This window comes from Bubalus kerabau, chromosome 15 (genome assembly GCF_029407905.1).
Source record: "Bubalus kerabau isolate K-KA32 ecotype Philippines breed swamp buffalo chromosome 15, PCC_UOA_SB_1v2, whole genome shotgun sequence".
Lineage (NCBI taxonomy): Eukaryota > Metazoa > Chordata > Mammalia > Artiodactyla > Bovidae > Bubalus > Bubalus kerabau.
Window position 1 is genome coordinate 79,901,453 of NC_073638.1, and position 14,343 is coordinate 79,915,795.

A 14,343-nucleotide genomic window follows, 5' to 3' on the forward strand; every position below is an offset into this window, starting at 1 on the left:
ATACTTTTCTTATATCAGAAATATTGAAATGTGCATCACTAGAGAATAAATTTAGAGAAATATCTTCAATATATTTAATAAGAAGTAGTATGAAACTTGTTTTTGTTTCTTTGCTTTGTTTTGCAATTATGAAAGTGAGAACATACAAACTTAGCAAATTTCAATTTTCCTGTAAATATAAGAAAAGATAGTGTTTTTGTTTCTCTCTCATGCTTTAGCATTCTATGAAAACCAAATAGTTTTCTCAGAAGTTAACATCCTTGTTGAATATCAGTTGTTATTTTTTTAAAGCTGTACCTCATGAGATAATTATATATTTTTGGTCAGATCTCACTTGACATCAAAGAACATGTTGATCATTGTACCATTACCATAAAACTGGCTACTTAGAAGTCTCTTAATATGCAAATAATGTTTTCTACATCTCAGTGTGAGGTGGGAATTCCATTTTGCCTCATCAAGGGATCTGGAAAGAATTATACTTTTACATTTATTTAAATAATCATTAAATATTAAATGATGTTCAGGGGAGGTCACAAAAAAGCACGAGGAGTGCTAAATAACTAAGAATTCGGAAGGAGTTAAAAAAGAAAGACAATACCCCCAGCTTCTGAATTTTCCCAATTTCTAAAAATTCACATCTCTTTTGTTATGTGTCATTTGCTCTCTACTTTGCCCTCCATTAGAGATATCATTGTTTATATAAAATAAATATCATGGTGATGTTTCAAAGATGCTTTTCAGCATTTTGTCTGTCATCCTATGAGTAATATTCAGCAAATTAATATGAAGAGACAAGAAGAGAGGTCCTATTCCTGCTCAGGAATTATGGAGTAGTAGAAGACAAACAAAATGGTATCAAAAGTGGTGTCATTTTGCTTGGGCTTTGCCATTGAGCTAAACTGGAACTTTGAATATGTCACTGAAACATTGTTGATGTTGAAAATGAGGCAAAACATGAACTATCCTGTAATTTTACCTGTAATGAAGCATCTCTCATGACTCTCACCTGTATTTCTGACATGGCTAAGTGAGAAGAATTTATGGATTTCTTTCACTTTTTGAGATTTTACCTGAGGAGATGCCAAGCAATTTGTTGATTATCCCTAGAGTATTGAGAGCAAAACAACATGTCTAGAGATTGTCTTTTAATTTCCTGTGGCATTTTTCTTTTCTTTCTTACTTCCTGACTTCCTTCCATCCACATCCCTTCTTTCTTTGCATATATATACATACGTTTATATATATTTTTAACTCTTGGTTAACTTTCCTTTTGTAGCACACAAGACTCTTGATTAAATCTTGCATCGATAGGGCATGCCCACCAAGAGTCAGTATTTCTACAGGTTCTCCTCAAATGTGTGACTGTGGAGAAATTTTCAGCATTATTTTATTACAGTATTTAATATATTTAGGAAATTAAAATAATGTGTTATGCTGATATGAGGTGTCACCCCCTTGCTTTGTTGCCCATGTGATTGTTTTTACTTATCTCTCAGAGGCAGAAATTAGTTACTTACTGTTACTTCTTATTTCTGGAGAAGGAAGTGGCAACCCACTCCAATATTCTTGCCTGGAGAATCCCATGGACAGAGGAACCTGCTTGTCTACAGTCCATGGGGTTGCAAAGGGTTAGACATGACTGAGCGACTAAGCACAACACAGCACTTCTTATTTCATCGTGAGTTTCTATCACATGGCTGTTTACAACTTCTGCTTTTTTTTCTTTTTCTTCACTGCATAAATTACCATTTTAGTTATTCCAGTCTGTTACCCCATTCCAATAAGCACCTGTGTCATCACATACTCCCTGTGCCTGCCTTTTTAACCACACCTCTTTCCTCCTCTGCTACCATTCCCAACCCTTGGTCATCACTAATATTTTCTATTACTACACTTTTTCATATAGAAAATAGTGATTGGAATTTTCTCTCAACATAAATCTCTTGAGATTCTTTGGCACTTTTGTGTGTATAGATCATCTGTTCCCTATGTTGTTGAGTAATATTCCATGATATTGATGATAATTTGTTTAAATATTCACTTATTGAAATACTTGTGGGTTCTTTCCACTTTTCTACTGTGATAAATACAGCTACCATGAACTTTCACTTAAAAGTGATTGCATTTTTGGTGATGAAAGTTTTCCTCTACTCTTCTAGGTTTTTTGAACTCAAATGGATGGACATTTCTGCTGTTTCTGGGCTTTGATCACCACACAAAAATCAATCAATCAATCAATAGCTCAAGTGGAAGAAAAACATCTTCTTTACACAGTGGCTCTTGCCTGGATTAATAATTAGATTGACATAAGATTAACAAGACCAAACCATATATATTTTATTTAGTAATTGTACACATGTAGATGGGAGTCATCACCAGACTAATTAAGATCCAAGAAATGGGTAGGCTTAATTGCTTATATGGGCTCTGCAGTGGCCTAGTGGTAAATAATCTGCCTGCCAATGCAGCAGACAGAAGAGAACGGGGTTTGATTTCTGGGTTGGAAAGATCCCATGGAGTAGCAAATGGCAACTCACTGCAGTATTCTTTCCTGGAGAATTCCATGGATAGAGGAGCCTGGTGGGCTAGTCTATGGGGTCAAAAAGAGTCAGACACAACTGAGCAACTGATCATACAAATGTTTATATGCTAGGCTAAACCAAAAGCAGCAATTGTAGGCAAGTCACTAAATATATCTGGGAAGACTAAAGACAAAGGAACTTACTTCTGAATATTCATTAAAAGGACTGATGTTGAAGTTGAAGCTCCAATATTTTGGCCACCTGATACAAAGAGCTGACTCACTGGAAAAGATCTTAATGCTGGGAAAGATTAAGGACAGGAGGAGAAGAGGGTGACAGAGGATGAGATGGTTGGATGGCATCACTGACTCAATGGACATGAACTTGAACAAACTCCAAGAGATAGTGACGGACAGGGAAGCTTGACGAGCTGCAGTTCATGGGTCACAAAGAGTCAGACATGACTTAGTGACTGAAGAATAACATTTAAAATGGAAAAAATATATATTAGCAAACTTTGTAAATCTCTACATATTTTGTTCTCTTTCTGGTTCATCTTTGGAGGGACTACACAATGTACAGCAAGATTTATTTTAGAAATAGGATATTGGGATTATATAGTCACAGTTTATTTTTTTCAAATCCAGATATTAGATTCTTCTACTTTTTTCTATTATAAAAATCACACATAGCCACTGAAGATAATTTAGAAAAGTACATATCCAAAAATATTAATTTAAACATTTTCATGTTCTCAGAAGCTATCAATATATAATCATCATTTTACTGTATCTTTGTCCAACATACATTTTCCAAAACCCAAAATATTTCTGCATTTATATTTGGAATGTTTATATTCAGTACATATTTTTCTTAGTAATTTAAAAAAATCAACTATATAAATTCCTTACATTTTACCTCACTCAAAAGAGTACCTATAATTATTTTTTATTCTAATAAATATTTTAATTTGAATTTGATTGACTACATAAAGAATTTAATCTGTGATGGTAAAAAAAAAGTGTTTAAACTATGATGCATATAAACTTTCATGAGCATTAAAAATACTAAATATAACCAAAGAAAGTGGAAATTTAGAAGGGTTAGGAGAGTTCACAATACATAATATTTATATAGTGGTATTTATCTTACTACACTTTCACTAGAAACATACTATAGAACAAATCATGGAGTTACCTTCTTTTGCTTCTTATAAGAAGAATTATCAAATTGATCTTAATAAAAATATATCATAAGCTCTTATGAGCCAATATTGAAGAAAGTCACCCCGTGAAAGAGACAGCAAGTCTAATTCAGTATAGAATAGACCACTTATGTAAAGATGCACAAATATTAAACAAGAAATATTCTTGATCTTCACAGAGGTCAGGAAATGTAACAACCTCATGAAACAAAGGTCCATATAGTCAAAGCTATAGATTTTCCAGTGGTCATACAGATGTAGGAGTTGTACCATAGGAAGGATGAGCGCTGAAGAATTGGTGCTTTCATATTGTAGTGCTGGGGAAGACTCTTGAGAGTCCCTTGGACTGCAAGGAGACCAAACCAGTCAATCCTAAAGGAAATCAACCCTGAATATTCATTGGAAGGACTGATGCTGAAGCTGAAGCTCCATTACTTTGGCCCCCTAATGGGAAGAGTAATCTCATTGGAAAAGATCCTGATACTGGGAAAGATTGAGGGCAAGAGGAGAAAGGGGTGGTAGAGAATGAGGTGGTTAGTTAACATCAATGACTCAAAGGATATGAGTCTGCTCAAACTCAGGGGGATGGCAAAGGACAGGGAAGCTTGAAATGCAGCAGTCCATTGGGTCTCAAAGAGTCGGACATGACTTATCAACTGAACAACAACATTAAACAAAAAGAAGCAGTTAGGAATAAAAATCTCCAAAAATTATAAATACACAATTGAAAGTGTCCATGGGAGACCTCAAGAGATTTATTTTTTCTGCATCACTGAGATATAATTGACTTGCAGTATTGTGTAAGTTTGTGGTGTACAAGATGTTATTTGATACTCTTATGCACTGCAGCATGATTACAACTTAGCATGAGGTAATACCTCCATCAGTAGAAGGAGGAGGGAGTGGCAGAGGATAAGATGATTAGATAGCATCACTGACACAATGGACATGAATTTGAACAAACTCTGGGACTCTCTGGTGGCTCAGTGGTAAAGAATCTGCATGCCAATGCAGGAGACGCAGGTTCGATCCCTGGGTCAGGAATATCTCCTGGAGAAGGAAGTGGCAACCCACTTCAGTATTCTTGCCTGAGAAATCCCATGGAGTGGAGCCTGACTGGCTATAGTCCACAGGGTCCCAAATAGTCAGACATGACTTACCAACTAAACAATAAAGATGGGATATAGTGGTGGACAGAGAAGCCTAGAGTGCTGTCATTTATGGGGTTTCAAAGACTTAAACATGACCTAGTGATTGAACACCACCACCAACAATACCTCCATCATATTACCTTTCCTTTTGTGATGAAAGCATTTAAATATTGCTCTCTTAGCCTTCAGATATACAGTAAAGATTGCTAACTACAATCAAGGAAATTGATCTTAATTGGAATGTCCAGTGGTACAGAAAATGAACTGATTGAAATAAAATATTGTGTTGATTTAGTAGGTTACTGAATTGCAAAATGTGCTGAGTTAATAGGCTTTCTAGGGCTCATGTATGAAAGTAACTTCACTGATAACAGAGCAGGACACTAACCTCCTCCATGCAGTATGGAAACATCTGGGAAAGTTCAGATAATTGCTGAGGTCAAATCATTTCGCTTCACTGAGCCTCCTTGAAACCGCAATAAGCTTCATTTTTGTGTTGTGTTCTCAGTCATGTCCAATTCTTTGTGACTCCATGGAGTGTAGCCCACCAGGCTCCTCTGTCCATGGAATTTTCAAGCAAGAATACTGGAGTGGGTTGCCATGTCTTTTTTCCAGGAAAGTTTAATTTTTCATATGCCTTAGAAGTGTATGGAGGCTCAAACAGATAGATGTTCTTACACAAAAACATATGCACATGCCCAAACACACAGATAGCCAAGGGGAAGTTTATTCTAGTAGTTGAGAAAAGCAATAAACATTTAAACTCACTTTTTATATCTACTATTCTTCCTTTCTCATTGGAAAAGACCCTGATGCTGGGAAAGATTGAGGGCAGGAGGAGAAGGGGATGAAAGAGGATGAGATAGTTGGATGACATCACTGACTCAATAGACATGGGTTTGGGTGGACTCCAGAAGTTGGTGATGGACAGAGAGGCCTGGCGTGCTGTGGTTTATGGGGTTGCAGAGTTGGACGACTGAGCGGCTGAACTGATTCTTCCTTTCTCACACGCAGCATACCCACTCTCCTTACCTGCGTGAACACTCTGTAGTTTCCTAACCGGTTCTCCTGTGTAATGGCACTTACTTATTACATTTTGATTGATCGCTCACGCAAGGAAGGCAGATGCTCTCCGGACTTTGTGCGCTAGTGTAGGTGCAGCGCATAAACGTGCTGCTGGCGCAGAAGAGCCAATCCCTAAAAGTGTATTGAACGCATTTGTGTTCACTAGTCCATTTAAAGACACACAGAGAAATGTTTGAAGCCCAGAATCTAAGTGATAGGAATCGTATTGTACGTAGGCTTTAAGAGGAAATGTTACAAAGCTTATTCCACACATTTTGTAGTGCATATTTTACATCTTTGTTCCTCAAACTGTAGATCAAGGGATTTAACATGGGGATAACAAGGGTGTAAAATATAGATGCTGTTTTATCAGTGTCAAAGGCGTGTCTGGACTCTGGTTGAGCATACATAAATATCAAAGCCCCAAAGAACACTGTAACCACCGTCAGGTGGGATCCACAGGTAGAAAAAGCCTTGTGCCTGCCTTCAGCAGAGTTCATCCCGAGAATGGCTACAAGGATGAGCAAATAAGACGTAAGAATTATCGGAAGGGAGAGGATCACATTAACACCTGCGAAGATCAGAATGATCAGCTCAATTTCTTGCGTATTTGAACAGACCAAAGATATCAAGGGGAGACAGTCACAGTAGAAATGTTTGATGACATTGTAGCCACAGAAGGATAAATTAAAAATCTTTACAGTGATTATAAGAGACACGAATGTGCTATAGATGTAGGGGATTGCCACCAGTATCCAACACACCCTTTGTGACATGATGACTGTGTAAAGCAGGGGTTGACAGATGGCCACATAGCGGTCATAGGACATTGCCGCCAGAATAAAAAATTCACTTATAATGAACATGATGAAGAAAGCCAGCTGTGTGGCACACATATAATAGGAGATTGAATTTTGACTCAAAATAAAATTTGCCAACATTTTGGGTCCTACAGCTGTTGAATATCCAAGATCAGTAAGAGCCAGGTGTCTGAGAAGGAAGTACATGGGTGTCTGTAGCCTGGAGTCCATCTTAGTGAGAATGACCATGCCCAAGTTGCCCACCGCTGAGGTCACATAGATGATGAGGAAGAGCCCAAACAATGGAGCCTGCAGCTCAGGGCGGTCTGTGATTCCCATGAGGATGAATTCATTTGGCACAGTTAGATTTTGTGTTTTCATGCAGCTTTATCAGGATATGTACTCTGTGTGGAGACATCAAGCATAGTAAGTGGATTTCATGTATTATCACCTGGAAGATTTTTCATATGTGAAGCTTCTATAAGTAAAATACATCCTAACTTCCCAAAACAGGATATATTTTAAAATCCCATATCCTATGTATAATAATATGCATAAATAAAGATAGAGACAGAGCCTGGGATATTCATTAGTTCTCAAATAGGAGTTATTTTACTAAGCAAATAACAACTCTCAACATCTGAAAGACATATTTGTTATTGCAGCTGGAAGGTGAGTGGTACTTGCATATAGTTGTCCATAGTCAGTTATGTTTCTAAACATCTCATAACACCCCTTATCAGTCCAAAATCTCAGTAGTGCTAAAGCTGAAAAACAAGAGTGGTATAGATGGTATATCTAGACATAAATACAGAGGTAGATGAATATCCTCTGTCCATGGGATTCTCCAGACAAGAATACGGAAGTGGATTGCCATGCCTTCACCAGGGATTCTTCCTGACCCAGGGATTGAATCTGTATCTCTTATGTCTCCTGCCTTGGCAGGCAGATTCTTTACCACTAGGGCCACCTGGGAAGCCCCGTATAAATATATAGATACACATATAGGTGTGGATACCTATAGATACATAGATAAAGATACAGAAATATATGCATAGAAGTACATTAGAAATGAAATAAAAATTAAAAGTGTGTTTCATATATAAATTTATACATATATAAACTTAAATGATACATCTTTAAAGTTTTCTACTAGTCATTTATATAATTGCAATCACATTGTGATATTTATAAATTATATTTGATAATTCACTTAATCATATCACTTAATACATATTAAAATTATATTATTCAATTGTATGAGAATTATGATAAAAATGTAAAGCCATAAATTCCAAAAATGTACAGAACACACTGGAGCCTACTAGGCTCCTCCATTCATGGGATTTTCTAGGCAAGTGTATGGAGTGGGTTGCCATTTCCTTCTCCAGTATATAGATATAACCTCTGCTATATTTTCTTTTATGTTATATACAAATGATTACTTTGGGCAAATAATTTATCTGAAAATCTTTATTTTCTTATGCAAAACCAATATTTCTTTACAGGGTGGTTGGGAGAGAAAAATGATTACAGGATTCAATGTGTTTAGGCTTACCTGGAATTCAGGTAAAAAAAAAAAAATATATATATATATATATTACATGGTGACAATAACTTAGCTCAAAGAGAGTTTTTTTATGTATTTTTGCATCAGTTCTTCTGCACTGTGACATTATCTTATTTGTCAAGGCTATGATATAATGATCAATAGGTTAGGATTAGGTCGAGTAGAATGGAGCATATTTAAGTTAGTCCAAGCCCTTCACTATTCCCCTCTGCAGGACTAAAATTGGACCTCTAAAGTCCATAAAGTGGATTCTTTATGCTCTAGTTTTATTTACTACGTTAGCAAAAATGAAAGTTCATTATGATGCAAATTTTCCTAAAATATAATCTTTCCCTAGGAGCATTTTCACTACAATTGGCATATATTAATTTGTATGTACCGATTCAAATATACATTGTCATGCATGAGCCCAGGAGAATGCGAGGAGATCTAAACAAACTGAAAGAAAGAGTAGTCATTGGCATTTTTTTCCCACATAATGAAGATTCATTAAAAACTCCTTTTGGAAAAGAAGATGCTGTGCTTTAAAAAAAAAAAAAATGTGTAAGGTTACTGTGTCACACAATGCTATGCTGTTGTTTAGTCACTAATTCCTTTCTGACTCTTTGTGACCCCATGAACTGTATTCTGCCAGGATCCTCTGTCCATGGGAATTCCCAGACAAGATTAGTGAAGTGGGTTTGCCATTTCCTGACCCAGGGATAGGTCCTGCATTGACAGGTGGATTCTTTACCACTGAGCCACCAGGGAAGCCCCACACAATACTGTAGACGTGAATAAAAGAATACACATGGAATAGGGCTGTTACTTAACTTTTGTGTATTTTAAGGCCACAAAACTCCACCAAATGATAATGTAATACAAAACACAAGTCAACATTTTATAAAATCAAATAAAAGTGTATCTAAATATAATAATAATATACATAGTACAAATGTACCAGAATAAGAGGTGGGCTTCCCTGGTGGCTCAGATGATAAAGAATCTGTCTGTAGTGCAGGAGACCTGAATTTGATCTCTGGGTTGGGAAGATACCTTGGAAAATAGAATGGCTACCCACTCCAGCCTTCTTTCCTGGAGAATTTCATGGACAGAAGAGCCAGCGGTCTCAAAGAGTCAGGTATATCTAAGCAACTAACTCACAAGAGTAAGAGGTAAATGGCAGATCAAGGTAAAAAGATTATTAGGTGCAAAATATTGTCAGCATAAACACCTCCTTTAAAAAATATCAATAACATTGGCTACAATAAATTTTCAATGACTGCAGTCTCTGAGTGCTCTGTAAGAAAATTAATTTTTTAATTTACATATTATTTCACTATTTTAAAATTTATAACATTAAATATAAAAGTATTTACATGAAATTAGCATTTTGCTCACTTAAAATATTGTTTACAATTTTAAGACCTCCTGATAGTCTACCTGGACTTGATGCAAACAATTTTCTAATATTAGAAACATGAAATGTATATCAATCAACAGTTATTGTGGATAAATATCTTCAGTAAATGTAATAAGAAGTAGTATAAATCTTGTTTTCTCGTCTTTGTTTTGCAATTATGAAAAGCCAAAAAAAAAAAATCAGACTTTGTAAATTCCAAGTTTCCTGTAAAGGTCAGAAATGATAGAAACGTTTTGGTTGTTTTGTCACAGCTTTATCATTCTATGGATAGACCCAAATAGCTATCTCAGAGTTTAACATTTTTTTAAAATTCTGATTGTCAATTTTTTTAAGATGTGCCCTGTGAGATAATTTTATCTAATTTGCGGTCAGATTCCACTTGAAATTGAAGGACAGGCTGAAAATTGCACCATTGCCATAAAACTAGGTACTTAAAAGCCTGCTAATAACCAAATAGCAATTTCCACATCTCATTGTAAGGTGGAAATGCTCTTCTGTCTCATCAAGAGATCCAGAAATAATCATATTTATATACTGATGTACATTATCATTAAATATTAAATTATATTGAAACTGTTACAAAAAAAATACCCAGAGCACTAAATGACTAAGAATTTAGAAGAACATCACAATAAGAGACTGAATACATGAGGCTTCTTAATTTTGCCAGTTTCTAAATATTCATGTGTTTTTGGCAGTGGTGGTGTTTCAGTTGCTAAAGCATGTCTGACTCTTGTAACCCCTGGACTGTAGCCCGCCAGTCTTATCTGTCCAAGGGGTTTCTCTGGCAAAATGCTGCCGTGGGTTGCCATTTCTTTCTCCAGGGGGTCTCCCTGACCCAGGGAAGGAACCAGGGCTATTGTAGGCAGATTCTTTACCAGGTGGGCCATCACGGAAGCCCTCATGCATCTTTAGTTTTGCTTTATTTACTCTTAGTTTTGCCTTCCACTAGAGATATCATTATTTATACAAATGGGTATCACAATGATGTTTCAGAAATGCTTTTCAGGGTTTAGTCTGTAAATATGTGAATATTTTCAAAAAATTAATATGAAAAGACAAGAGGAGTCCTATTCCTGAGAGAACTGAACCAGAAATGGTCTCATTTCGCTCAGGCGCTGCCATTGAATTAATGTGAGACTTTGAACCTGTCACTGAAATGCTGTCAGCATATTGGAAACAAGACATCACATGAAATACTCCATCATTTTACCTGTAATGAAGTCTCTGTCATGACTCCCTCATGTGGCTCTTACATGGCTAAGTGGAACAATTTATGGATCTCTTTCACCTTTGGATACTCTCCCTGAGGAGATGTCAAAGAATGTGCTGATCATCCCTAAAGTCCTAAGACTACAACAAAATATCTGGAGATTGTCTTTCCAATTTTCTAGGGCAATTCTTTCTTTCCTTTTTTTTTTTTTTTTTTTTATTCTTGGCTAACTTTCCTTTTGTAGTATGCAAGTCTTTTAATTAAACCTATCTCTAGGGCAGGCCCATTAAGTCTGCAAGTCCACAGCGGTCTTCTCAAATGAATGATGGTATAGAAGTGTTTAAACATTGTCCTATCTAATTATTGAAAAATAGGGAATTAAAGATGGGCTTCTTAGGTGGCTCAGTGGTAAAGAATCTGCTTACCTGGTAGGAGATGCAGGTTCTATTCCTGGGTCAGAAAGAGCCCCTGGAGAAGGAAATGATAACCCAATCCAGAATTCTTGCCTGGAAAATCTCATGGACACAGGAACCTGGTGGGCTACAATCCATGGGGTCTCAAAAAGTTGGACACAGCCGAGGGACTGAGCACATATGCATGCTATGAAGTCTTCACCAGGCCTAGATCCTAGATATGGATTTTCCCCTATTGTTTTATCTGAATATTTTATTTGTGTCTGTTGTTTAGTTGCTAAGTCATGTCTGACTCTATTGTGAACCCATGGACTGTAACCTGCCTGTCTCCTTTGTCCATGGAATTCTCTGGGCAAGAATACTGAGTGGATTGCCATTTCCTTCTCCAGGGAATCTTCCCAACCTGGAGTCTCCTGCAGTACAGGCAGTTTCTTTACCACTGAGCCACCAGGGAAGCCCTAAATGTTTCATAGTTTAGCATTTTTACAGTTAAGTTGTTATTCATTTTGAGTTAATTATTGTATTAGGTCAACATTATTTATTTGCTTGCTTATTTTTTCCTCTATATCCCTAATTAGCTCAGCACAATGATTTTAAAAGGCTACACCTCTTCTTTTGAATTACTTTTGCAACTTTATGAAAAATTAGTTGAACTACTTATAAAAATCTATTTCTGTGTTGCCAATTCTGTTCCATTAATTTATATGTTTGTGTTTCTACCAATATCAAAATCTTGATTTTATGGTTATATAATTAACCCTAACATGAAGGAGTGTTTTTTCCTAGTTATACTAAATTTTAAAATGTGTTTTCATCTATGTTCTGTCCTTAACCTTTCAATAAAATTCAGTATAAAATCACCTCTGCACTAAATTTTGCTGAGATTTTATTTAGGTTTGCATTAAACCTATGGATCAATTTTGGAAGAATTTTCTTATGTATACTGATCTGAGCTAAATATATCTACTAAATTATTCAAATCTCTTTTGATTTTTAAAATTGGGATTTGTACTTTTCAGCATACAAATCCTGTGCAGGCTTTGTTAGTTTTTATGTACATTTTCATCAGATATGAAGTGACTGTAAATGGTCTTGTTTTATTAATACCTATATATAGAGATAAATACATTTATATAATTTTTGTTAATCACATATCTTGTCTCCTTTGTGAACTCATGTTTTCCAGATTGTTTTATTTTCCTCAGTTTTGTGGAAATTTTTTTTATTAGAAAGCATATCTTTTGCAAATAGGGATGTTTTCATTTCTTTCTTTGAAATGTCTATGAATTTTATTAGTTTTTTGTTTTGTTTTGTTTTCTTTTTTTTTCCTTATACTTGGACACTACTGAAGCAGTTAACAGTTTCACCTTCACTTTTCTGGGAATATAAAAGCAATAATTTCACTGAGCCCAGACGCTTGCAGATTTCCATTCATAGAAAGATGTGAATTCATTAATTTGAGATGTCTTCTTTTCTTTAATTTAACAATAATCTGGTAATCTGATGATTTTCCAACTACTTATGTTTTGGTTTAAGTGTCTAGGATAGGATTTTTTAGAACGTTGACTCTAAATTTGAATGTCATCCAATGAGGTATGTGATTTGTTTTAACCTTCACTGCTTTTCCTCAGCAATCAATTTTGTACTGAAAGCTCATTGCAGGTCAAATGCAATATTAAAGTAATACCTAAATACGAAGTTGGAGTATTCAAACTCATGTTTTAAAAATATATATCCAATTTAGCACGTAAGTGATTACACTCATTGAGTACTTAAGAATCATACTTTGCTTATTCATCCATTTGTTTGTTTAGTCACTAAGTGGTTTCCCACTCTTTGCAACCTCATGGACTGTAGTCTGCCAGGCTCCTCTCGCCATGAGATTTTCCAGGCAAGAATAATGGAGTGGGTTGCCATTTTCTTCTCCAGGGGATCTTCTGGACCCAGAGATCAAACTCAGGTCTCCTGCATTGGCAAGAGGTTTCTTTACCACTGAGGCCCCTTGGAAGGCCCAAGCCTTTTCATTAACTCAAAACTATTAATAATAGGCCTTTGTATGTCATTATCTATAGACTTCCCTGGTGACTCAGTGGTAAAGAACCTACCTGCTAATGAAAAAGATTCAGGTTCAAACCCTGGGTCAGGAAGATTTCCTGGAGAAAGAAATGGCAACCCACTCCAGTATTCTTGCCTGGGAAATCCCATTAACAGAAGGAACCTGGCAGGCCTATAGTCCATGGGGTCAGGAAAGAGTTGGACACACTTAGTGGCTAAACAATGATGACATGACTTGTCTATGGAAGCAAGAGACATTATAAAAGAAGGGCAAAATATGCAGCTTCCTTCCCCATGGTCCAGAGTTCCTTCCAAAGATAGCCTAAGAAAGTAAAGTCCTTTGTGTGCCTCCAGCCACAGAACTACAAAACTGTGACAAGTAGGCAATACTGTGATTGGATTTTTCCAGAACTGGATATTTTTCAGCAATGAAGATAAAAGTGACAAAGTTCCCTTATGGACTGGAACTCGTTCTTAAGACTAACTCCACTGAGAACTGGTATGGTTGGACAAAGGAATGCTGCCTGTCACTTCATGACTCTGGCCCCAGCCAGCTGGCCTGATGCAAGCCTGACAACCAGCATCTTCAGTCAGCAGAAACTGGAGGGAACATCCCCCTGGTTACAAGGTCTCAGGATATAATCAAGATGAAAGGAGAAGTTGAGAGGTCTATCCTTTCTCCTCAAAATGGCTTTTTTCTTTTTTTTTTCTCTTTTGCTTGTGGAACATTTATTGTTCATATACACGAGTCTATTTCTGATCTATCAATATCTTTTCATTGATATATATTACCAATTTTTATATCAGTAGCAGAATTAAAAAATAATAATAATTGTAGCTTTGGAATAAGACTGGATATAATTACTCCATGTCTTAATGTTCATAATACAAGTTTATTCCTCTTTTTAGAGTTCAGCTATTCTAGATTTTTGCTTCATATAGTTT

At 36.1% G+C, this 14,343-nt stretch overlaps 1 protein-coding gene across 1 annotated transcript; it reads right to left on the reverse strand.

The window, feature by feature from the left end:
• Nucleotides 1–6,184: 6,184 nt before the first annotated feature.
• LOC129628470 (olfactory receptor 8K3-like) lies at nucleotides 6,185–7,126 on the reverse strand. The gene has a single exon (XM_055547908.1). The coding sequence runs from the start codon at nucleotides 7,124–7,126 to the stop codon at nucleotides 6,185–6,187; it is 942 nt and encodes a 313-aa protein (XP_055403883.1).
• Between the last annotated feature and the right edge of the window lie 7,217 nt (nucleotides 7,127–14,343).